The sequence below is a fragment of the Hemicordylus capensis genome, chromosome 3 (genome assembly GCF_027244095.1).
Source record: "Hemicordylus capensis ecotype Gifberg chromosome 3, rHemCap1.1.pri, whole genome shotgun sequence".
Lineage (NCBI taxonomy): Eukaryota > Metazoa > Chordata > Lepidosauria > Squamata > Cordylidae > Hemicordylus > Hemicordylus capensis.
In genome coordinates this window covers 302,043,119-302,070,001 of record NC_069659.1, presented here as the reverse complement: position 1 = coordinate 302,070,001, position 26,883 = coordinate 302,043,119, and the positions used below count along the sequence as shown (strand labels likewise).

Genomic DNA, 26,883 nt, shown 5'->3' with positions numbered 1-26,883 from the left:
CATGTGTAGTGATTATTGGGTTTCGGTTTCTAGTATTGAGTAGTGGCTAGATTAGTTGCACTGTGATATCCAGAAAGTGAACCTGCTGTGTAGATTGATCCAACCTAAGGCTGATGATGGAGTGGACAATGGATTACATTGTCATCTGAATCCATGAGGAAAATGGTGCCCCTGAAAAACACCATCGGGACATCATGGAAAAGGTTCACTTTATGGAACCCACAGTACAACTATGCAACAGAATCTAAAATGCCACCATACTAGAAATACATTTGACTATCTTATTTGCATGCATCATCCATTTTAACTCTGGATCTCCATGCATATGAGCCTTTAAAGAAGAATAGAGTACATGCAGGCACAGCTGAAATCCAGATGTCAACTCTGCTCACATATTCACCCAGGCAGCACCACTATAGGGCCTAATAATGCCAGTTACACCATGCAAGGATCATTCTTCTGCTGCTCATCTAATGTATATATGCCATCCTCAACCCTTAATGCTCTGAATTCTGTCTACCTAAGACAAACCTGGAAACTTGTGAGAAAATATTTCAGGCTGCCTGAACGATCTGCTGCTGCTATCGGAGTGTCATGACGCGTACCAGTGCTAGAGGAGGAGGAGGGAAATCACTGGAGATTAATCCTTGTCAGTAAGGGTAGGCTTACTGACAGTAGGCTCAGGGGCGTAACAAGGCTGGAGCGCACCCAGAGACAAAATTTTAAAATGGTCCCCTCGCTGATACACACACACACACACACTCTTCACAATATTTAGTCATGTGACTTGCCTCTGAGGGGCCCCTCGAGGTGTGGGGGCCCCCAGGCAGCCGCCTCCCCTTGCCTAATAGTTGTTACGCCCCTGAGTAGGCTGCCACCATCCACTTGATTTTGATGTGGGAAAACCTACTTTCCATATAACCAGCAGGGGGTGGGGGTGGCAAAATCCTCTCAAAAGAGACTGAGCAGTCCTAGGTCTTCAAAGGATGTCACTGAGGCAGACCTGAAATGAAGAGTAGCACACTTCAGCAACAAGGTTTTAATAATGTAAAAGAAAAAGGTGTCTGTCTTATGAAAACTCTTTTCATAAAACCGATTATAAGAGGGTTTTCATTAATCTGACAGATTCCAAGCAATCCATAAAGAAAAATAACTTCCCTAACACATCTAACTGACTTTGTCCTAACAATACTTACAGGCCTTCCCATATTCCCAGCAGCTCTCAGCTTGCTGCTTCCTTAGGGCCCGCCTGGAACAGACTAACCGACAAAGCAAAGTTTCTGCTGGTGGCTGAGCCAGAAATCACTGCCCAGTCCTCTGACTTGGTCCCATTGATTTGAACTTCTCAGGCTTTTTTCCTTTCTAGGAAAGGCCCAACCTCCCAGCAGTTGCTTTAAGTGAGGCCTAGTCCTCCGTCCAATCCTTACTATCACTACACAGAGTAACAGTACTTCAACAAAAAAAAACTTAAAAGGACACTTCTGAACTAGAATTTAGAGTTGATTGGGTCAGTGGGCTTATTTTTCACATGACAGTGTTAAATTAGCACAGTATAGCTTGAAACCTAGTTTTGTGTAAACGTTAATTATTGCTGTTGTGAATGCGTCACCGGCTGACAACCAGACTAACCTTATGCATACTGGTTTACGTGTGCAGTGGTAGAGGGGCAATTTTTACTAACCTTTCCTTCCCAGTGCAGGCCACTTGTCAGGATTGACTCAGAGGAGGATGAAGCAACTGAGATTCCTGGCCCCCATCAAAGCTATTTAGATCAGTCAGACCCTGAGCTTATCTCCTTTAGTTGGTTCCTTAGAGGAGCTCCAAGGGCTCTTTGTCCTCCAGTAGGGTTCCTATCTTATCCCAAGGATCTAGAGATGTGCAAATAGATTTGGGTTCAATATGTTCAAGCTCAATCCAGCCATTTTGAGTTATTAAAAATTGTAATGAAACACCTTTAAAACAATGGGCCTGATTTAAGTTTGAATCGAAACAACCCCAATTCGAGTGGTTTGAGTACCATTTTCGCAGGCTTTCCCCCTAGTGTCTTCTGGCACTAGCTTCTGATTGGCTTGAGATCTTGCTTCTTGGGTGGCTTGTTATCATGGACAACTGTGCCCCCATTTGCAGTGGGGAAGAGGAACAAAAAAAGGAGGGAATTTCAAAATGTTTCCAAAGGGCCTGGGGAGAAGAGGCTGAGAGAGTACTTAGTATGCCCTTGAAGAAGATACATCAAGAGCAGAGGGAGGAACTGGGGAAAGTTTGATTTTGTGGTTTTCTTTTCTCAGTACTGAGTATAATATACTGTTGCTGCTATTTTACTAATGGTCTGCTTTTGCTGGATCTCAGATTGACAAAGGCAGAACTTGAGTGCCTGTCTGCCTTTCTTGAGGTATAGTTTGATCTTTGTGAGATGCTGTTGTGGCAAGATATAGACAGTGGCAGCTCAGGCATGTGTGTGTCTGTCTGATTGCTGTGAGATAAGCCCCATGTCTGGCCTCGAGACTAACTTGTGCTTCACTCACTGTGCTGCTCTGCAATTTGCATAAGGTGTACTAAGTCAAAATGTGGCTGAAGACATTCTAGTTGAGCTTATGGCTATGCTTGCTGCTAAGGGTGCTGCTGTGGCAACTATTGCAATGCTGAAGTAAGGAGTCATAAGTGTGTGTGTGTGTGTGTGTGTGTGTGTGGAACTTGTGCCAATGATGTTACTGCAGCACAGGCATTGTGGCTAGCAGTGGATTCTGGGACAGTTATTCTTTTTTGGCCACTTCTGGACTGTGTCTGAAATTCGAGTTCTGTGTTGGGAGGGAAAGATTGCTTTAATTGTGCGCTTCTAATCTGCAGTGTTTTGCAAAACAGACGCAAAATGCATTGCAAATTGCAATGCAAAATTTGTCGAGTACGTTTGTTCTAGCCATAGGAAATAATGGGGAACTTGAAACACCTCATTGTCCCCCATGGGTAGGGGACACCAAAAGTGGGTTGGGTGGTAGGGTGTGATGGGTGATACCTTCCACCTAACCCGCAAAAGAAATGGGCAAGCGGGTGATTAATTTTTCTTTTAATCTCTCCCCCAAAAAACCTATAGGATCCTGTGGGTTTTTGGAAATGGCTAAAAAACAACAACAAAAAAAAAACACTCGCTTGCCCATCTATTTTGTGGGTTGGGTGGTAGGTAGCACCCATGGTCTCCTATGGCCGAATCACTCAAATCAATTTAGCAATAGCAATAGCACTTACATTTATATACCGCGCTATAGCTGAAGCTCTCTAAGCGGTTTGCAATGATTTAGCATATTGCCCCCAACATTCTGGGTACTCATTTTACCGACCTCGGAAGGATGGAAGGCTGAGTCAATTTGAGGTTGATCAGTTGAAAACAGCCAGCTTGGCTGTTGTTTCAACAAATCCATTTGAGGATTTTGCTATTTGATTAGAGCTCAAATTGAATCACAAAATCAGATTCATGCACATCTCTACTAGAATCCCCTCCATCACCCTAGGAGCAGAGGCGACATCATGCCAGAGCTGATATTCAGCTCCAGAGGTGGAATTCTTGCTTGGCTGCTCAAATCTACTTGAGGAGAAGAGGAGGTTAGCTCAGTGCCTGCTCTGGGTCACAATTGGCCTAAGAACCAGGAAGGGGTGAGGTTCCTGGCTAGTGTGTTACTCTCTCCATTTGGTGCTAGTCTTTTGCTGGATGAACAGCTCCTTCTTGGAACTCTGCTTCCAGTTGCTTTCTTGCTAAACCTGGGTGTGGACACTACTGTGCCTCCCCAAAATCCATGAAGGTTGCAGGATTCTTAAGGACAAATTTTCAGGAGCCACAGTGAGGGAAGGAGAGAGCAGTGAAAATTGCAGCTCCTCCATGCATATGCAAAACAGTGCTTGAAACTGTCTAGATGTCAGCACTGTTTCCCTGTTGTACTTTTTGGCTCTGCAGACTTACTATTGTCGGTCACATTTCGTGGCCTTTTTGCCCCACAGTCTACAACTTATTTTTGTTTATGTTCTATCTATTTGTGTCTCATATAAAGACAACTGAGAATAACCATACATCTTATAAAGTAGGTCCATGTAAGCTTATGCAACAATCTGTGCATCCTTAAAATGCTGTAAGATTTTGGTATTGCTTTTCTTGCAACAGACTAACAAGACTACCTCTCCAAAACCAATCTTAATATATATGTTCTGTATTTTTGTAATAATTACAGTATTCTAAGATCTGACAACTCAAAATACATTGGCCATTTTCTAAAAATAAAACCAGTCTTCTACCACACTTTTTAGATATTATGTTCTTTTAGCCATGGATTTATATGGCTCACTTGTTTCTGGAAAAATTAAATTTCAATTTTCCTATGTAAAATACTCAGTGAGTCAAGCAGTGGTAAACGCCTATTTCTGAGGCAGGCAGTGGTAAAATATTAATCAGTGCAATATCCAACAGTCTTCAGGCCAAAAGAACTGAAGCTGTTGTCTTCAGAAATTCTGTATTGTTGAACTATTTTATTGAACTAAATAATTGGAATGTTTAAAGTCTAATTTTTGAATTTTTCAAACTGCTAATTTACAGTTCTCTTTGTTAATGCTACAGGTGTTGTTTGTGTTCCTTTCTCAAGAGCTATTAGACTGGAATCCAGTGAAACAGGTGTCACCTAAACCAGGTTGTACTGTAGTTGTTTTTTCAGTATTTAAAATCCTTCAGTCTTTTTTCTTTTTTTTTACTCTGGTAAATAAAAATGAAAACTTGCTTGGAGTGTATTTAATCTGATAAATTGATATTGTGTATGTTTAACAGCACATTATGACCACAATCCTAAGCGCACATACTAGGAAGTATGTTCAATTGTGACTTCATTTCCAAGCAAGCATGGTAGATTCAGGCTGTAATCCTGTCGTAAGCTTATTTCTTCTGTCTTAAACTGAGAGCTGATCATAGCTTCCTGGCACATAGAAATATAATCTTGCCAATAAATGTTAAAGGCTCATCACACTTCAGAATGTGAAGATTTATTCATAGCGATTAGTTTTAAATATATGACCCCCTATGGGCCTGGTAAACTTAAAGAATTAACAATGGCAGACATCTAGAGTATGACCTTCTACTTGTAGGAGTGCTTCCACTTGTGCATGAAAGATGTCTGTGATGTTAAGGGATTTCCCCCTTCCCTCTGCAGTCACCAGTGCCTCCTGAAAATGTGCCCCTGAGGAGAGTTCGGGGACCTCCAGGGACATACAGTCATCCCTCATCAACTGTGAGGGTTCCGTAATGGGGAAACTGCATTTGGTAAATTTGCGGTTGGCGAGGCATTAGTCGGGGGGGGGGGGGGGAGGCGAACCATGGTTGTGAAAAGATAAAAAAATAAAAAAGATAATACAAAAAGAGAGAGCTAAAAATCACCTAGTACCCCTTAAAATCATCAAGAGGAGTGAGGAGATTGAACCTCTGGGGATTTTTTGAACCGCCTCACAAAAAACCCACTCGAAGGCACATTAAATCGCAAGGATAAGCAAGGGTTACCAAGAGGAATGAGCAGATTGGACCTCTGAATCCCCCCCAGATTGCAGGGGGTAACTCCAAATCACTAAAAGATCTTGCCAAACACAGATACTCAGCTTGTGGTTGGCAAGATCATTCACAATCTACCAGTTGTGGATTCTCAGAACCACAGTTGGTGAGGGATCAGTGTGTGTGTGTGTGTGTGAGTGAGAGAGAGAGAGAGGGGGGGGAGGTGCAGGTGGCTGTGGAGGGAAGGGGAGATCACCATCAAATCAGTTTCTTTCCCTCCTACACATCTGAGTGTTCACATGACCAGCCCTACCTAGGTCATGTGGAGTGTCAGGTAGGGATGTGCACGAACTGGTCCGCAGGCCATGTTAGAGGCCTGCGAACCGGTTTGCAAGTGGCCCAGTCCGACGCCGGGGGGGGGGGAGTAGCTCTTTAAGGGTGGGGGGTGTACTTACCCCTCCCTCCGCTTTGCCCCCTCCGGCGCTCCATTTATTAGTGCAAATTTCGGGGTAGAAGTGTTCCTCCCTGCCACCCCTGCCCCCTTGTTGACTGGTAAAAGTGGAAGTAACATCCACACCTGCCACTGACGCGCGTACCATTAACTTCACATGTTGTGTGTGCACGCTGTGCAGTGTGCAGACGCGCATCAGTGGTGGGCGCATGCGTGGAAGTTACTTCCGCTTTTACCAGTCAACAAGGGGGCAGGGGCGGCAGGGAGGAATGCTGCCGCCCCAAAATTTGCACTAATAAATGGAGCACCGGAGGGGGGGAAGCGGCGGGAGTGTAAGTACAACCCCTCCTCCCTTAAAGAGCCACACACACCCCAGCGTCAGACCACGCCTCCGCAGTCTGTGCACATCCCTAGTGCCAGGATTGGTCATGATCCTGGCACTCTTCAACTAGGTTGCCTCGATTTTTTTACCTGAGCTAGAAGTGAGTTCACGCTGTTTTACCTTACCCTTCCCAGTTGCGTGGATGTTAGGGATATGCACAAAACCTTTGCCCAAAACTGACTGGGCATGTTCGGTTTTGGCACCCTTCAAGCCAGGCTCCAGTTGGGTTTGAATTCGAGCCAGTTTGGGCCTGGTTTGAGGGTGGCAGAGGGCAGTAAAACTGATCAGAAAAAGTAATGACTTACCGCCATTGAGGGCTATGGAGACCTCGGGGAGGGGGTGCTGCGGAGGCCACGGGGGGGGGGTGTCTCTTGTGGCTCTCCTACCCAATAGTCTCCCTGGGCCGATTTAGCACATGCGGTGACCATTTTTTGGCTTGCTGTGCATGCTCACTGGCCATCTGCATGACCCAGGTGCTTGTGTGTGGGGAAGAAAGTAGAAGTCCGCCTTCCCCAGTGCCAGGTATGTTGGTCATGTGGAAAACCTTGATGTTTTTCTGATATGCTTGTTCTTAAAAACACACATACAAAGCCTTACACATATTTAGTAATATAGCTCTCCCTTTTTTTAAAGAGGAGGCATCTACACTTGCCAGCTTCCTAGTGGCAAGTGCCCCCAGTCTTCTGGTGAGTAAGACAGCCAGCACCACACAGATAACTTCTCCAGAGGTCTCACTTCCACTGCCATTATATTATATTATATTTTATTTATTTATTTATTTATTTATTTTACACAGTCAGACAGGTGTTATTGACTGGTTTGTTTTATCTAGACATCGAGTCCTTCCCAAGGACCTGGGATGCCAGAATTTTATTGTCAATGTTGTTGCTGTTGTTATAGATATCGTCGCAGAATATAGGCTGTTCCCAGTAAAGCTGCTTTTTGTAATTGGCGGATGGTGATTTCTGTGGCCCCTATGGTGTTGAGGTGCTCTTCAAGGTCTTTTGGAACTGCACCCAGGGCGCCAATTACCACTGGGATTATTTTGGTCTTCTTCTGCCATAAGCATGACTGCAGTTGTTTCCGTGCTTCTGTCATGGAAGCTGTTGCAATCACGCTTATGGTGTTTGTCTGAAGAGACAAACACTGTAAGTGTGGGGAGGGGAGGGCTTCAGGGCATGCTCTGGGACACTGTACATGTCCAAACAGGACTAGTTTATTGTAGAGAATCCTTGAATATGTTGGTCTGAGACTATGGTTGGCAAGTAGTTTATTTCTTGTCGGTGTCTTTTGAAGTTTATTTTACCAGAAGAAATTTCTCATTTGATCTGTGAGCAGACTTTAATTTTGGTACCTTCTTGTTGGAGCCCATCAGTCTCAAATGACACCCCCCCCCCTTATTGAGTGGATGTGGGGGCAGTCCGCGCTATGCAACATAGCTATAAAGCTGTGTGAGAGCAGTCCACAGTTAGGGCATGTAAAAAAAAATTATGTGGAGTTACATTTAGTTTCCTGAAAGAGAACTCAACTTAGGTTATGAAAGCACCTTTTTACAGTGTATTTTTGATATAAAAATGGAGAATCGGAAAATCAAAATGGGTTATACACTGTAAACCATGCTATAAATGTATGTTGAATTGTGTGGCGGTTTTATGTTAATTTCAAAGAAATACTCATTTTTTCGTTGTTAATATATGTAGTTCTTTGCATGCTATGCAAGTGTGTCGGTTTTTTCTCTTCAATATTCAGTTAACTAGTTCAGTGGCATTTAGCCATACATATATTTTTCCTACAGCAGGTGAAATAGCATGCTGAGGGTGAGATGTAGATCAAGATAACACAAAAGGGGGAAAGCTTAAAGATCCCTCCTGCATGCTGCTGCCCTGGTCCAATGAGCCTTCCCCTCCAGTTGCTTTTAACTGTGAATAGAAATGGGTGGGGGGAGGGGGGTGGGCATTCAGTTTCTTGCATCTTTTTTGTTTTGGCCCTGTGAATGTAGAAAAACGCTTCAGAAAGTTAATGTCCTTCATCCTTCTGCTCCTTTTAATTTGTGCAGGCAGTTGTACCTTCCATTCATTCTTGGCTTTGATGAAGGAGATGGGGGATAATGGTGGCAGTTGCTTCTGCCCCAGCATCGAGTTGATTGATGCAGGAAAGGGGGTACCCCTTAGCTTTATCAAATGTATTCCTCTCCACACTCTGAACAAGGAGTACTTTTCCCTGTCACCACTCTTACCAAATGAATCTTTACCTATCTCATCTCTTCTGTTCCCTGTCCCTCTTGGACACACACGGATGTGCCAAGTGCCTGCTATTTTCTGTGCTGGCACAAAAAAGTAGTGTAGCAGTCCCCAAATCCCTTCCCTTGGCCACATTGATTTTTAGGCATGATTAACTTAGGAATGTTGAATGCATGCAGAATGGACTAATTGCAGCACAGAGGTGTATAAAATTATGCATGGAATAGAGAGAGTGGACAGAGAATTTTCTCCTTCTCAACACTAGAACCAGGTTTTATCCCATGAAACTGAAGGCCAGGAAATTTAGGACCAACAAAAGGGAGTACTTTTTCACACAGTTCATAATTATGGAATCTCTACCATAGGATATAGTGCTGGCCACTAGCTTGGGTGGCTTTAAAAGGGGCTTAGACAAATTCATGGAGGACAGGTCTACCAATGGCTACTAGTCTGGTGGCTACAGGCCACCTCCAGCCACAGAGGCAAGATTTTATTTATTTAACATATTTGTATACCACCCAAAATGCAAGTCTCTGGGTGGTTTACGACAAAGTAAAAAGATTAACACATTACAGCAATTAAAATTTAAACTATTAAAAACACTATTAGAACAATATCTAATTAAAAGCCTAGGTGAACAGGCTGAGTGAACATCTCCTGATGATGTTGACATGGAGAAAAAGATTTGGGTGTTGTCAGCATACTGATAACACCCTGCACCAAATCTCCTGATGATCTCTCCCAGCGGTTTCATGTAGATGTTAAACAACAGAGACAGTACGGAGCCCTGAGGGACACCATACCAAAGTTCAGATTTTGAAGAACGATAGTACCCAAGGGACACCGTCTGGAATTTGCCCGAGAGGTAGGAGTGGATCCACTGAAAAGCAGTACCTTGTACCTTCCACCCCCAACCCCCTCAGATGCTGCAGAAGGATTCTATGGTCAATAGTATTAAAAGCCACCAAGAGGTCCAAAAGGACCAATAGAGTCACACTTCATCAATTCCCAATTGGAGATCATCAGGATGATCAAGGCAGTCTCCGCCCCATAGCCCACTCGAAGGCCAGTCTGAAACGAATCTAGATAATCAGTTTCATCCAAGACTGCCTGGTGTTGTGAGGCCACCACCCTCTTAATTACCTTGCACAACCACAGAAGGTTGGAGACAGGCCTATAGTTGCTTAACTCAGGGATTCAATGCATGCTTCTTCAAAAGAGGTCTAATAATTGCCTCTTTAAGGCAAGGAGGCATCCTGCCCTCCCTCAGAGAAGCATTTATGATCTCTACTAGGCCTTCTACAAAAAAAACAACAAAACCCTGCCAGAGAGTATAAGCCATGTTGGGCAAGGGTCAAGAGAATAGGTGGTAGGCTGCTCCAAGCAACTTGTCCCCATCCTCATGAGACACAAACTGAAACTGATCCAGCCTGACCACATAAGAGCATTTGCTGGACATCTCCAATTCAGACACTACAGTAACTGTGGGGTCTAAATCGGAGTTGGCCTGAATACAAGAGATTTTATCCACAAAAAACTAATTAAATACATCACAGCGGGTACTACTAAATGTAAATGTAAGTGCTACTACTACAGATATTTATATACTGCTCTTCAATCAAAGTTCTCAAAGTGGTTTACATAGAAAAATAAATGATACACAAAAGTTCTGATTCAAGGGAGGAAGGGCACATACTTGCCCTCTCACAACTCTGAACTACTCTGCTGAATGTGAACTTGTGGACGCAATACAGGCTGAAAAGAAATGCTCCTTTGCCACCCGTATTGCCAGAGCATAGATCTTCAAATGTGTTCTATTTTGTAATCTGTCAGATTTGAGTCAAGTCTTCCTCCCACTTGCGCTCCAGTCATCTACCTCACTGCTTCAGCCCCCATAGTTCCTCTGTGTACCATGGGGCTAATTTTGAAGCGGGTTGGAGAGGATGCTTAGGAGTGATCATGTCTACTGCCCTGGTGAGTTTGCTGTTCCAATTCTCCACCAGGACATCAAAAGGATCACTTGCAGAACCAACATTAAATTCCTCCAAGGCTTCTTGGAACCCTACTGGATCCAGTAACCTTCTCAGACCATTCTAATAGGCCCCTCGCCCCTGTGAAGAAGGGGTATGACTATGTCTCCAACCTTAACCAGATGGTGGTCTGTTCATAACAATGGGGAAATCACAGGAGCCCCAGCCTATGGAACACCACCCTCATCAGAGTGAAAGACCAGATCAAGCATGTGACAAGCAACGTGTGATGGTTCCGAGGACCCTTAGGATAGGCCCATAGTTGTCATGGCTGCTATGAACTCCTGAGCCGCCCCGGACAGATTGGTCTTGAAGTGGACATTGAAGTCCCCCAGCACCACAAGCCTGGGGGACTCCAACGCCAAACCTGAGACCAAGTCCATCAGCTCAGTTAGGGACTCCGTTGGGCAGTGGGGCAATCAGTACATCAACAGAAGTCCCAGTCTATCCCTGGTCCCCAAACTTAGGCACACACATTTGATATGGTCAGACACTTCAACAGAGATCCTTGTCAGGGAGAGGTTATTTATACAGCTGTTCCACGTCCCCGCAACTGCTCTTCAACAGAATATCCTGGAGGGAGAAGCTGGGACCAGACTGGGCCACTAGCCTCTCGCAACCAAGTTTCTGTAATACATACCAGGTCTGCCCCTTCATCCAGAATTATGTTATGGATGGTTTCTGACTTATTCTGGACAGACCTGGCATTACAGAGGAGCAAGGTGAGGGTCTGTGGGAGGTTGCCACTGCTCCCCAAGGTCAAAGAGCTGGCAGGACAGCCAGAAGGGGAAATGGCTAATAATTTTCTGACTTCCCTTACCCTGTAACACACTGACCTGCCAACTTTACTTCTATTCACCACCACCACTGGAATAGCCACTCCATAGTCAGTGGACACGCTCCCTGTCTCTCCAGCCCCAGACAAACCAAGACCCATCTGAAACACCCAGAAACCTAAACACAACAGAATCCAAATAATACCACCTGGCCCTCACCCTCGTCCCCTAAAGGGGTGTCTCCCTTTGGTGGCAACCCCACTGGTGATTGGCCCGCCACTACAAGGCAGCAACCCTTCTATAAGCCCAGAAAGATGGTTAGTCTGGGCAGATGGTCCTCAGGAACAGCTGATTCTCTCCCCCTGGCCCTGATCCCACACAGATGTTAAAGTGTTTTCCTCCCTGCAGGGCTTCTGGCCTCTAAACACCAGTTGCAACTGCCTCTAAACACCAGTTTCAGGGTAGCAACAGCAAGAGAGAGGGCATGCCTTCACCTCTTGCCTGTGGGCTTCTCAGAGGCATCTGATGGGCCACTGTGTGAAACAGGATACTGGACCAGATCGGCCTTAAGCCTCATACAGCAGGGTTATGTTCTGACAGTACAGCCACCATGCCTCAAAAGATTGCCATCTCGTTGTATATATGATTATACACATGATTATCCATCTCTGTGCAAAGATTATCGGCACTTCTATCTTGCATTCCTTTCCACCATTCTCTCCCACTCATGTGTTTTCTACTGCTACAATAAATATTTATATACTGCTTTCAAAAAAAGTTTTCAATACAGTTTACATGGAAAAATAATAAATACTAGCTTCACCTTTGCAGAGCATCTGCGTGCTAGTACTTGATTGCTCCCCTCACCCCCTGACACAGACCCCCCTCACCTCAAAGATCTCTTCACCTGAGCCACACTCTTGCTGCTCCTCCTCTATCCCGTTGCTTCCATCCTTCTCATCCCTCTTGGTTGCGGCTACAGCGTTGTGGTGCCTGTTGGCCAAGCTGTAGCCCCTTATCCCCAGAGACCTCCCCACCTGAGCCCCACTCCTGCTCCTCCCCACAGGAGCAACATCAGCAGCGGTTGATCAAGCCCTTCCTTGCTGCTGCCACAGCCATGGCTGCTCGTTCCCCTCAGGCCACGGACAGGCCCAGGCCCATCCCTTGCCTGCCTGCCTGCCTCCCTCTGTCAATGGCCTCGGTAGTCCCAAACAGCAGCAGTGGTTGACTGGGCCCTTTCTTGCCATGGCCAGTCATTCCCCTCAGGCCACTGACAGGCTCAGGCCTGTCCATCATCCTTCTTTCTCTTTTCTCCACACTTCTTTTTTTCCTCTCTCTCTCTCTTTCCCTTCCTGAGTCAACTGATCTTGTTCACCTCATCTAATTCACACAATGGCAGTCTCCTTCTCCTGAAGGGGCTCTTTCCTCCATCACAACCCTTCTCTCCTCCCTCAAAACCCCTGCCCACTATCCTTTTATTTATATATATATTTCTCTCCTCTACAATCAAGAAGAACTTCCGACCATTAACAGTTGCATTCCAACTGACCTTGACCATCACAAGCTCCTTCTCCCTATCTGCAACTAGAATCCCCACCGCCCAATCACCACGGTGCCACAAGCTCCTCCCCACTAGCTGCATATGAAATCCCCAGTGCCCAATCACCACAGTGCTTCTGCTCGCAAACTCTCACTAGAGCTGCAACGCACAGGATTAACCACGGGTACGCCTTAGATAATTATATATATATGGAGATGGATGGATGGATAGATAGATATGCTTTATCTTAAGGGTGCATTTATTGTTGTGTGCATTTAAACACTAAAATGGTTGTCATTGCTCCTGCAACTCACTATAGGGTAGCTTGCAACTGATTTAGTTCACAGTCCACCCCAACAGAAGGCCATTGAACTTGTTCTTAGTCCTTTTACTTTAACATGATTGTTGTTTAAATCTGTGTTTGCTTGAAAATGTGCCGATGCTTTTAAATAAGTTTAATTTTTCTACAGGCTAGGAACCTACATGATTTTTAAAAACATTGTTTTTGTTCAGCTTTCTTTTTTCCCCTCCCTTTTAGGTTTTTTGAACTCAGATCTCAAGTGTGAAAATTGTGAATGCTGAAAACACACAAATATGGCTTGAAAATATCAAAAGTGTACAACTGATTACCCTAAGTACAGTTGTTCTGTTATATAACTAAGGAGCTGAACACTGGGCAGCACTTTGAACTCTATAAAATTATTGTCCAGCACTTAGCTATTGCTGAAAATGAGTGCTTACTTGGAAATTGCAGATGATAAAATGCCCACAGAGAACATGGATATTCAGATGAAGAATGAACGAAATCTGGACAGTCTTCAGGAAGATATTGAGATGAGTGGTGGATCAAGTGGAAATGATACCAATGAAAATTACACCAGTGGACAGGATTCACATAGCAGTGAAGGTGATGAAAATGGAAAAGAAACAGCTATGATTGTGGAATCTTTAGACGGCTGTAAAAGGTACTGTATGATTCTGAAGCTACATAGTTGTTCTAATACTATACATGTGTTTAGCAGCCAATTTGCATCAGTGCAGCTATGGATTAATGTGATATGAGGCAGGACAGATCTGCCCTGATTCCCCCAACTGAATAACCAGTCACTACAATATATTGGTATAAACTGTTACATCCATGTAATTGGTTCTGTGGTAATACACAGATAGCACTCAGATGAATTGTCTCCATTTCTGCTCTTGCAAGGTTTTTTCCTCTCTCAAGCCAGAGAGTATAAGTGGTAAACTAGGTGAGTTGCTTTAGCACAACATTTCTTTGGTAGATATGCAAAACACTTAAATTTACAGAATTAAAACCAATAACAAATTAATGTAAGCACAACGAAGAACAAAACCTCAGTCTTCAGATCATATAACAAGACGGGTAGCTAAGAAATAAATTGTATACATGGCTTTTCCACTTCTGCAAAAGCATGAGGATTAATGTTTTATTTTTGTTTGATATGGGTGCTCCAACTGAAGACTTCAGTGACTCACATCTGGACCAAGTAAGTGCTTGCAGAACCTTGTAATAGTACAAAGCTGTTGTGCAGCTACTTGCACTAAGTCTGGAGCTTGTTTTCCAGACTAGTGTTGCGCTACCATAAACATGGTTGTGCAACCTATGGCACACACCACATTTTGTTTTAAAGGGAACTTTTGCTATAGTGCAATTCTGCAAATTCCTATTTTTAGCACAACTATTTTGTGCTAATGCAACTTTACTTTTTACACAAGCACTTCATTAGGATGTCAGCCATTGTTTTACCTTGTATACTAGAATGGAATACTTTTCTCATTTTATAGTTTTTTAAAAAAAGATTACTGATGCTGTACAATATCCATTTTTTTTAAATGTCCATTCTGAGTCGAGTGTATGCTGAGATTCTTCTACAGTAAGCTTTGAAGTGAGATACTTCAAGTGTGGAAGAAAATAACCATAAACTACCCCTGCTAACTGAGCAAGGCGGTACCACTTAAGTGGTAGTTCTTTTATATTTAGGAGGCAATATAGGAACATAGGAAGCTGCCTTTTACTGAATTGGACCATTGGTCCATCTAGTTCAGTATTATCTGCCTAGAGTGACAGCAGCTCTTCATGGTTTCAGGCTGGACTCTTTCCAAGCCCTAAAGCTATGGTCTTATTTATCCCAGCACAGTATGTTTTTCGATAACTGTCTTTGCCTTCTCCCTTGTGTCTCTCTTTTTGGAGTGTGAGCCCTTTGGGAACATAAATCATTATTTTATTTCTTTTGCTGTGCAAACCACTTTGAGAACTTTTTTTGTTGAAAAGTGGTATATAAATAATAATAATATACCACCACCAGGGGATAGCAGAATAGAAGAAAAAGAAATATAAAAAATAACAAAATACAAAGCTCTACAAATTGAAACTGAAAGTCTGTGGCAGAAAAAGACCAAAATAATCCCAGTGGTAATTGGTGCCCTAGGTGCAATTCCAAAACAACTCGAAGAGCACCTCAACACCATAGGGGCCACAGAAATCGCCATCAGCCAATTACAAAAAGCAACTTTACTGGGAACAGCCTATATTTTGCGACGATATCTATAACAACAACATTGACAATAAAATTCAGCCATCCCAGGTCCTTGGGAAGGACTCGATGTCTGGATAAAACAAACCAGTCAAAAACAACTGTCTAACTGTGTAACTAAATAAATAATATATGAATCTTATATTTGCCTTTGTGCCAGGGCTCACAATAACATTGCTGATCCTGTAACTTTGGCTAAGAGACTAGGTTGTGATATGATATGCTTCTTCCAGACCCTCCCTTTCCTAGTTGAGATCAGCTTTCTAGTTTCAAATCCTGATTATTGTGTTAACTACGTTTAAGGTTAAGGCAATTGTAAGCCTTATCAATAAGGCTTACAGTTACAGATAGGGAAATAACTTGCACAGGAGAGAGCTGGGCTGGAGACTGGGAAGATGCAGTTCCAGAGCATGGTCTAAGGCCACACAATACAGCCACCTTGCTAAAGCTATATCTTGGTGTCAGTGCCTGGATGGGGGACTCATGTATGCCAACTTTGGGGAGGGGGCCATAGCTCAGTGGTAGAGCATTTACGTTGGATGAAGGTGGGCCCAGGTTCAATCCCTGGCATCTCCAGGTAGGGCTGGGAAAGACTGAAACCTTGGAGAAGTTTCTGCCAGCCATTGTAGACAATATTGAGCTAGATGGACCAATGATCTGACTCAAAATAAGGCAGCTGCCTATGGTCCTATGTTCCTAATCCCACAACTTGCTTCCCATCCCTTAAGTCAGTTAAGTCAACTCCTGATGACTTTCCATTCACAAGCAAACAGATCTTACTCATTTACCACTTATTGGCTCTCTTAACCACAACCAACCCACCATAGTAACCTTATTATAAACGCATGTAATGCAGAAATGAACATTTTGTTCCTTATTAGATAGGTCTGGTATGTTGTTAGTGTCATTGGGTTTGGTATGACTTGGGTTTGGTATGATTCTGTCCTATCCATCAACACTGCATAATCTAATTTAATCTTATTTGAGTTGCTCTTGCAGTTAAGATTCATTCAGCCTAATGATTGCAAACTTGGAACACAGGGCATCTATTGGTGGATGCAGATAAATGGAAAAAATGAATACTGCACATTTAAAAAAAACCTGATGAGATAGTCAAATTTGGTCTTGGGAGCAGGATACCTTCAACATTTGTACTACATCTCCTTAATGGATGAAGTTGGGCTTCGCAAAGTAAAAAAACACCTTGTGTTTGTTCTTATCATCTAGCAATGAACTGTCTTCTAAATCGAAAACCCAGAAGGAACTAATAAAAACACTGCAAGAACTAAAAAGGCATCTTCCTCCTGATAAAAAAATTAAAGGCAAATCTAGTATTGTGGCAACTCTGAAGTATGCACTTAGAAGCATTAAGCAAGTTAAAGGTAACCATATTTGGCATTTCATCCATATTGGGAAAATTAAAACCACTTTGTCAAGTTATGGTAGAAAGCTAGAGTATGATTAAAACAGGTTGCTCACTTGTAACTTGCAATATGTAAGTGATCTGTAGACATTCATAAGCTTGGGGTTCTGTGCCTGCGCGCAAACTCATGGGTGGAATATCCAAACTCCTCACAGTGCTCATGCACTGCCCCCCACACTCAGCACGGCCATTTATTTTGGCGGTTGGTACACCCTTCCTTTTGGTTCCTGGAAAACCACCTCCATATTACTATCATCCCACAGAGTCTTCCAGAGAGCACAGGTAAGTCTTTATGTATTCACTTACTGCTGTGGTGAGGATGGGAGGATATGAATGTCTACGAATCACTTACAGATTGTGAGTTACAGGTGAGCAACCTGTTTATCTGTAGCATGATCCGTAGGACATTCATAAGCCTGAGTGTTGAGTGAGCTTTCCCAGGAGGAGGGAGCAGTAAGTTATTGCAGAATTCTCTTCAAGACTCCCCTTCCAAAATTAGCCTTTGCAGCAGAGTGTAGGTCAATTGCATATTGTTTCACAAAGGGTAGTTAGACAACCATGTTGCCGCCTTACAGATATCTTGCATTTGGATCCCTGAGTGATGTCCACTGATATTGCATAGCCCTAGTAGAGTGAGCTCTGTGTGTGGTGGCAGTACCTTCTGAACCATGTATGTTAAAGAGATTAGTTCTACCAGCCAATGCAACAGGCATTGCCTTGTTATAGGCTGGCCTTTGACGTACCCTTATAGACTACAAACAGTTGTTTTGTAAGGACTCTTACGATAGCCCTTAGTCCCATCTATGTAAAATAAGAATGATCTCCAAACATCTAGTGCAGGGATTCTCAACACTGGGTCCCCAGATGTTACTGAATTTCAACTCCCATAATCCCCAACCAATGGTGGCTGGGGTCCAATAACATCTGGGCACCCAACGTTGAGGATCCCTGATCTAGTGCATGTAAAGATGTCTCTAGAAGCATCATAGGGTTTCTGAAAAATGTAAGTAGCAGAATACCCTGATTCAAGTGAAAATCTGGCACCACCTTAGGATGGAACAAAAGATCCATCTGCATGAGCACCTTCAGGATAAAAATTTGTATAATTCTTATAGTTGTTAATGCATTTACTCGCTTTGCAGTAGTTATGGCTACTAGAAAAGCAGTTTTCAACTAAAGTAATTTCAAGGAAATGGTAGCCATTAGCTCAGAAGGTACTTCAAGTCAGTCAAAAGAACCAATGAAAGGCTTCACTGTTCAATTGGTTGTCTAACTGGAGGATATAAATTATTTAACCCCTTCAGGAATCTTTTGCAATCCAGATGAGAAAACTGCCATCCCATCCTTTTTGTTTTGAGGATATTGCTGCCAAGTGGACCTTCAGGGAAATATTAACCAAACCACTGCTTTTTAAATGTCGAATAAAAACATACCTGTCTAACAGTTGCATCCTTAGGAGTAAAACCCCATAACCCTGCATCTACTGGTCTTGTGGTAGCAATCATGAATAGTCCCCTTTGCTAAGCAGGGTCCACCCTAGTTTGCATTCATATGGGAGACTACATGTGAGCACTGTAAGATATTCCCCTTATGGGATGGGCTGCTTTGGGGAAAGCATCTGCATGCTTGCACATAGAAGGCCCCAAGTTCCCTCCCTGGCATCTCCGAGAAAGGGCTGAGAGAGACTCCTGCCTGCAGCCTTGCAGAAGTAGCTGCCAGTCTGTGTAGATCAGGCCTGCTCAACTTTGACCCCTCCACTATTTTTGGACTACAACTTTCCCAGCCACAGTGGCCAATAGCCAGGGATTATGGGAGTTATAGGCCAACATCTGCAGGAGGTCCGAAGTTGAGCAGCCCTGGTATAGAGAATACTGAGCTAGGTGGACCAGTGGTCTGACTGGTATAAGGCAGCTTCCTATCTATCATATTTATATACCACCTGATATATACATCTCCTAGGTGGTGTGTATAATCCAAGTTGCAATATATAAAATAAAATAAAACAGTTTCACAGAACAGAAACAATTCAGTTTTAAATTCGTTTTAATTAAAAGACTGAGAAAACAAGTGTGTCGTACAGGGCTTTTAAAAAGCAATCAGATGGAGAAGCTCTTATTTTAACAGAGAGTGCATTCCAAAGCCCTGGGACAACCACAGAGAAGGCCCAGCCCTGACTGGACCTCCCCAGATGATCTTAATAGGCAGCAGGATTCATGACAAAGAAGGCGCTCTCCTAAGTACCCTGGACCTAAGCCGTTCAGGGCTTTATAGGTAATAACCAGCTCTTCGTTGCAATTTTTTCAGAAACTGTGTTATATGGTCCCTTAGGGTTGTCCCAGAGACAAATCTAGCTGCCACATTCTGTACCAGTTATAGTTTCTGGACTATGTACAAAGGTAGCCCCACATAGAGTGCATTACAGTAGTCAAGCCTGAAGGTTACCAGTATATGTACTACTGTTTTAATGTCATTTATCTCCAGAAGTGGGTATAGCTGATGTTATCAGCTAAAGCTGATAAAACATGCTCCTGGCCACTGCCTCAAACAGAAACCTGAGAGAATTTTGGATCCAGGAGCACTCTCAAGCTATCTACCTGACCTTTCGGGAGAGTATAACCCCATCCAGAGCAGGCAGATCTAAACCATTTCTTGGATCTTGACCCCACCCCCCATCAGTTACTCCGTCTTATTTGGTTTCAACTTCAGTTTGTTATCCTTCATCCAACCCATGACTGCCTCCAGGCAGGCATTTAGGGAAGTTATGCCATTTCCTGTATTAGGAAGAAATAGATTTGGGTGTCATCAGCATATTGATAACATCCTACACTAAATCTCTCACAGTAGTTTCTTGTAGATGTTAAAGAGCATTGGAGACAGTGTGGAGCCTTGTGGAACTCTATACGGTAACTCTCGCTTTACAGATCAACTGTTTCCATTTTTTTCCCTTTTGCATTTTAAAATTTTATTGGTTTTTACAATAGCTTTACAATCCAACTACATTCGTTTTTTTGATTAAGTAAATATTGACTTCCCGCTTACCTGCGCGGTTTATGTTAACTATACATATAAACCATTGCTATAATAATTCAAAACATATAGTCCACATTGCTACTCGATTTTACCCACAGAGCAACAGTTTCCAAGTGACCTCGTCCAGAATCTAACCAACAGATAGAAATGGAACCATTGTAAAATAGTGCCACTTAATCCCACCTCCCTCAGGTGACCCAGAAGTATACCATGGTCGATGGTACTGAAAGCCACCAAGAGATCCAGGATTGTCAGTCACACTCCCTCTGTCAATGCCTAATTGGAGATCATCCATCAGGACAAACAAGGCAGCCTCAACCCCATAGCCCACTTGGAAGCCAGTTTGTAATGGGTCTGGATTATTTATTTATTTGTATACTGCCCCAAATAGTTTACAACAAAACAATAAAAACAAGTAAAAAGGTTAAAACATTAACCTTTACAACAACTTAAAATTTAAAACAATGTTAAAACTACTAAAAACCATCAAACTATTAAAACAGTTTTCTCCAGGAGGACTGACTGGAGCTGAGAGGCCACCACCTTCTCAATCACCTTGTCCAACCATAGGAGATTAGATACGTGCCTATAGTTGCCTACTCTGAGGGGTTCAATGGGGTGTGTGTGTGTGTGTGTGTGTGTGTGTGTGTGTGTCTAAGTATGGTCTAATGATAGACCCCTTAAGAAAAGAAAGCATCCTACCCTCCCTCAGAGAAGCATTTATGAGTTTACCAGACCCTTGTTTGAACCCCTGTGTTCAAACAGTGTTCGAGGAGTGGACTTCGATGCTAAGACATCCATCGACTTGTGGTGTCTTTGCTTTGATGGTGACTCCAAAAGCAGTTCCTTTTCCAAGGCTCTTTTCTCGTATGTTTCCTGTGGTGACTCCCAAAGGCAGAAGCACTGTGAGGAGCTTGTATATTCCACCCACAAGGTCCTGCGCAGAACCCAGGCTTATGAATGTCCTACAGGACACTCTACAGATCAGAGAGATTCTGAACAAATCATTGTGTCCCTTTATATGTGCTATGATTCATCTAGCCACTTTCTCCTTAATCCTTGGAGGTTCCTTATTTTGTCCTATATTGTAAGCTTGCCAAATACCAAACTTTTTGAAGTGGTGGGGGTGGGAAAGACATCTTGTTAACACGAGGAAAAGAATTTAATGGTTTGCCTCTGGTCTGCTGCTAGTTAGAGGATACAACTAGTTTTTAGTTATGTTTCTGTTCTAAATAGAAGACCATATGTATAATTGTAGTTGTATCAGACAGTGCCATTTGAAAAACACACATTTGCTGTTCTCATGTAGCCAATGAAGAATATTATCAGTTGTTGATGGTTAACGAGAGCTACCCTTGTGGTCTTGATGTATTGTCCTATACTGTGGAAGAGGTTGAAAGCATTACTACAGAATACATTGTGAAGAATGCGGTAAGTATTCTTGCCCATGAACTCTTGCAAATTAAGTTTTTAAAGCTGTACTTGGAGTTTCAACAGTTCATGGAGATTGTGAGGTTTTTTATTGCAAGTCTTATCTTATTCCTGAATCTAATAAAAGTAGCCCCAAGTTTAAAGGAAAGCTAGTATGGCATTGTGGTTAGACCAGAAAGACCAAAGTTAAATTGAAACTCTTTCATTAAGATTACTAGGTGACCCTGGGCCAGTCACTCTGTCAGCTTAACCTCCTCTTACAGTATTGTTGTGCAAATACAATGGGGGAGGGACCATTAAGTGTCTTGAGACTCTTTTGAGGAAAAATGGAATAAAGATAGAATAAATCTAGAAAAGTGCTAGTCCCCAAGATATGGGAATATTTTAGGCAAGATATATACACATGTCACTTTGTGAAGAGAAAAAGATATTGGCATAGCTTCAGTGACTTATAGGAGATCTGTGGCTTATCATCTTGTCACTCTGGTACAGACTGCCTTCAGAAATGCATGACCTGACTACTTGTAGGGAAAGTTTGATGTCACTAGGAAAAAATTACTTAGGGTTGGTTAGACAGAATGCTGCTAATGTTTTATCTGTAGATAAGGAGTCAAGAGGAAGCTATGGGAACATAACTGTTCCCCTCCACCTCTTGTCCTTCCTTGTCCTGCACAACTTCTCCCGTACTTTCTTTCTGTTGGCCTTAGGTTGAGGCTGGTTTCAAATCCTTGGTTTTAAACAATCTCTGATTAGTGCTAAAAATTGTTAGATGGCATAACTTTTAACCATGTTTAAGAATGGGGGGATTCTCACACAAGAGGCTGGAGAGAAGAAACAGAAAATCCATGGTTGGGACCACAACCCTTTACATCTGGATTGGCTTTTGGTTAAGAAGTGTTAATCTGTCATTGGGCTTTAAAATCGAAGGGCTTTCATTGGAACGGGTCTGTTTATCAAATTGTGTGTGTATAATATAAATGGTGTTCGCTCAAAAACTTTCTGTCCACTCTGAGGTAAGGAATTTCTGCTTGTAGTAAGAGCTACAGATCACTCCCTGGGTGACCATTAAGCCTGTATTGTCTGCAAGAAGGAAAAGAAGAATGTACTGCTTACCTTGCAATCCAAACCTATATGTTGTTCTTTTGGCTCCAGTAGAACTTAACACCCAAGGAAATATACATAGGGTTGCAACCTCAAGGCTATGTTACATAATTGTTGGTTACTATGCAGAGAGTTGCTATCATTATGATCAGCAAAAGCTTATCAGGTGGCTTAGTTTTATATATTTGTAGCTTAGTGAAAGTTTATATTTAACGTTTTGCCAGACTAAAATTGTTCTTAGTGTGTTGGTCACTCTATTGTGTTTTAGGATATGTTTGCTGTAGCTGTTTCTTTAGCCACTGGAAAAATTCTATACATCTCAGATCAGGCTGCCTCTATTCTCTGCTGCAAGAAAGACTTCTTTAAAAATGCCAAGTTTGTGGAGTTTCTGGCACCTCAGGATGTCCCTGTGTTCTATAGCTCTACTACTCCATATAGATTGCCATCTTGGAGTATTTGCAATGGAGTTGGTAAGTCTGCTAAATTGTTCAACGGTGTCTGCAGTAATGTTTGTTAGCATTTAAAGGAACCACTTCCACCCTTGTGAGGAACTGCTGGTACGTACAGGGTTTTCTTCACAGTTTTTATTGCTATCTGCTGACTGTGGGAGTGAATTTATGTTCAGAATCATAGGTGCCATTGCAGTTCCCTCTTAAAATGTGTAAACAAACTCTCTCAGCATCACCCTATGCATGTAAGTACCACTGTGTTCAACTGGGTTTATTCCCAGGTAAGTCTGCATAGGACTGCAGTGTTGTGTGGTTACATTTCCTGGTCATTTTTTGCCATGGTGTGTGTGTGTGTGTGTGTGTGTGTGTGTGTGTGTGTGTGTGTGTGTGTCCAAATCTGAATTTGAGGCCTTAAGAATGACAGGATGTCTGTTTAAACCAAATATCATTTTGTAATAGAATGGCCTTGCTTTAATTACAGCTTAGAGTTTCCCCCCTCAGAACGTTTACTGTAGTTAATCTGCACAGTAATCAATAACTATTGGATACAAATGCTCTGGTCTGTCTTGTCTTGAAAAGGATAATAGAATATTCTGTTCTAAAGGAATAAATGTTAGTTTACTTTGCAGAAAAATTAAGTTGCAGAATAACCAGTGAGGAGTCTAGTAACACCTTAAAAGATTTGTGGCCCACAATAGCTTGCTTGCTGGCTTGCTTGTTTTTTTTTAATATATATCGCCCCATCCAAACGGCTCTGGGCAGTGCACAACAACAAAAATAAAACCCACAAATCAATCCTTCAACAATTACAGAACAATTTAAAAACAGCATTAAACCATTAACAATTCAAACATTTAAAACAGTTTTAAAACCCTGGAAGGTCAGGCCAAATAGATAGGTTTTAAGGGCTCTCCTGAAGGCCAACAATGAACTCAAGCTCTTTATGTCATAATAAAGTCATTAATATTGCGGGGGCAGTGTTTGCATAGAATCTGAAACAGATTTTCCAAACCTATGTAAATATTTTGATCAAATTTGAATGTTTTAATAAAGATTAAGAGATCAGAGTGGTTTGCTGAATTGTGTATTCCCTCTCCCTTCCACGTAGGGAGTAAATTCTTCCTCTCGTTTCCCCTGCTATACCCCATCTAAAATGCTTGGACGTTTACAGGGTGTTTTATGATGCAGAGGATCGTGATGCAAAGTGTCACCATACCTTAAAGTCCTTCTAATGTTTTTACAGAGTCTGCCACCCAAGAGTATATGGAAGAAAAATCTTTTTTCTGCCGCATCAGGTGAGGAAAATTTTTAATAGTCAGCCTGGAGGGGCTGCGACTGGTTTGCTTGCATCTATTTGTTCGCTAGTTGGTGGTTTAACACAGGTGAATTCAGAACTGGCTGAATGTCTCTAATGTTTCAGTCCAAGAAATGACTACAGGAAGCAGCTGCAGAATAGATTTGATCTTAGTTCACATATAGTAATGGCCTTCACTGATGGCTTTTCAGAGGGTACGGGGCACAGTGGTAAGAAGGAAGTCTGAAAAGGGCCTAGATATGAGAAATGGTATGCAGCCAGCCCTTCAATTTCTAACCCCACCATTCAACTCTGCTCCCAGAGAGCTTACTAAACAAAATGTATATATTCAGTATAATATGTAAATTGCCTTGTCTTTTATATGTTTTTAGTGCAGGGAAAGAACATATAAATGAGATCTGCTATCACCCATTTCGTATGACTCCTTACCTTATTAAAGTACAAGATGTAGAGGATCAGCTTTGTTGTGTGCTGCTTGCAGAAAAAGTACACTCTGGTTATGAAGGTAACAGTACAACAATTATTTCATGTTAGAAGAGAAAAAGGCTTAGTATTTTACGTTAACCAACATGCATTTTTTGAGGAAGCTACCTATGACACAATTCAGAGGTCTCCAGGTTAGATAACATGGTATTCTGTTAGCAGTAAAATATTCTCTGACCTAGAGATCTCTGAAATATATGTGTTTGAAGAGAATTCTTCTGACACTTACACCTCATTGCTAGCCATGTCTACTTAAAAGTGAGACTTACTTCCAAGTAAACATGAATAGAATTGTATTTTTGGTCACCTTAAAGGACACTCAGTTTCTCTTGGTTTTTGTAGCCATCTAAACTATTACAATTTTCCTCTAATAGTCTGTGTACAACCCAGAGAAAGTTAGGTGTATTAATCTCAAGAAACCCTTAAATCCTGGCCATTTTAACTGTGTGCTTTAGTTACATTTCACTGTTTAATGTTATAGATTCAGGTAACCAGAAGTAGCTTGTTTGATTTGCCAGCAACTCACCCAGACTACCTATTACAAAATAATAGAACTCTGCAGAACTAAAACAAACCTAGAAACACAACTGCGTAGATATCTGCTATTGGTAGGCACACAGGTGGATGTGAGCAACTTGATCATTGTTATCAATGAATATGCATCTGATTCATAAGTGTCCTGTTTTAGAAACAGAACATGTATTTACGCTAAACCTGGTGTATTTTTTCTTTCAGCACCTAGAATTCCTCCTAATAAAAGAATTTTTACAACCACACATACACCAAATTGTTTGTTCCAGGATGTGGATGAAAGGTAAACTACTAAACTGACTATGTTTGTCTATTTTAGCTCTGTTATTCTTGGCTGCTTACCTAGTTGCAGTACCCACTAAAATAGTTTTATTTTTCTCAATAAGATTACAACAGTGCATATAATAAAACCAAAGATAGCAATTATATATGAGATCATAACTGAAAAAGAAGAAAACTAAATCTATTGCCATTAAAATATTAAAGGAAGCAGGATTCTCCTGCAATTGTTCAAATAATGAGGTTACAGAAAAACCCAACACAATGGATCTATTTCTGTGCCCTTGATACAGACTTGGCTCATATTGCATTAGAAATGAAATAAATCTTGATACTGCCCATTTACTTGAAATGTTCTCTTAACATTCACTGAGGATGCAGCCCTGTTCCTTCAGGGAAACTGCTCAGCTATCTTTATTTACCCATAGTGGAAATTCATAACTGATTTTTGTCTGGAGTCGCTGTGTTTTAGTGGATGGTCTACAAAAACAAAATCACAATCATGAAAATGATGAAATGTATATGGAATGGTAGACTACTTATATTGATTTCTGTACATACATTTTATTTAAACAAGATCTACTTACCTTTGTAAGTTGCTGGGTATGACCAGTTGGTGCCAAGAATGACATGGCATAGAGAGAGAACAGTATCCTTTCTAGGCAAAATTATGACCAACATTGTCATAATTTAGATCTAGGTCATAGATCAACATTGTCTTGTAATTTGAGTTGTTGTTGTTGTTGTTGTTGTTGTTGTTGTTACATTTATATCCTGCTCTTCCTCCAAGGAGCCCAGAGTGGTGTACTACATACTTAAGTTTCTCTTTCACAACAACCCTGTGAAGTAGACTCGGCTGAGAGAAGTGAGTGGCCCAGAGTCACCCAGCAAGTATCATGGCTGAATGGGAATTTGAACTCAGGTCTCCCCGGTCCTAGTCCAGCACTCTAACCACTACACCATTCTGGCTCCTTAAGTCTCCCCAAGCTTATCAGCATTGCGAGATATTGAAGGATTCTGTAGGAAAGGATATGTAGGTATGTGGTAAGGCTGCTTTTCAAGAGGACCTTGGTGCTAGTAGTGTGCATGGTTCGGTTCGGGCACAATATAAAAGACCTCCGGACTGGTTCGGAAGTCCGGAGGTTCGGAAGGGTGGGGGCATGTAGCTTTAAGGGGGGGTGGTAGTACTCCCCCCCCCCCCCCGCCGCTCTTCTACCTCCGGCGCTGGTGAGTTTAAAAATCTTCTTGGGGCGGCAGAGTTCCTCCCTGCCCCCGTCGTTGTCCTTCAAAGCCTTCAACGGAGTACAGCTAGCGGCGTACGCGCGCTGCATATGTCATGCGGTCCGCGCGTGTGC

General features: G+C 42.3%; 1 protein-coding gene across 7 annotated transcripts in view; it reads left to right on the top strand.

Moving 5' to 3' along the window:
• Positions 1-26,883, top strand: part of PER2 (period circadian regulator 2) — a 63,017-nt gene that overhangs the window by 13,562 nt on the left and 22,572 nt on the right. For all 7 annotated transcript variants that reach the window (XM_053311006.1, XM_053311007.1, XM_053311008.1 and 4 more), the window contains 7 exons: positions 13,470-13,896; positions 16,714-16,868; positions 21,249-21,370; positions 22,740-22,941; positions 24,164-24,215; positions 24,607-24,740; positions 25,454-25,532. In XM_053311006.1, coding sequence (XP_053166981.1) covers positions 13,661-13,896; positions 16,714-16,868; positions 21,249-21,370; positions 22,740-22,941; positions 24,164-24,215; positions 24,607-24,740; positions 25,454-25,532 — 980 coding nt within the window. In that variant the 5' untranslated portion in view covers positions 13,470-13,660. The remainder of the gene's footprint in view (positions 1-13,469; positions 13,897-16,713; positions 16,869-21,248; positions 21,371-22,739; positions 22,942-24,163; positions 24,216-24,606; positions 24,741-25,453; positions 25,533-26,883) is intronic.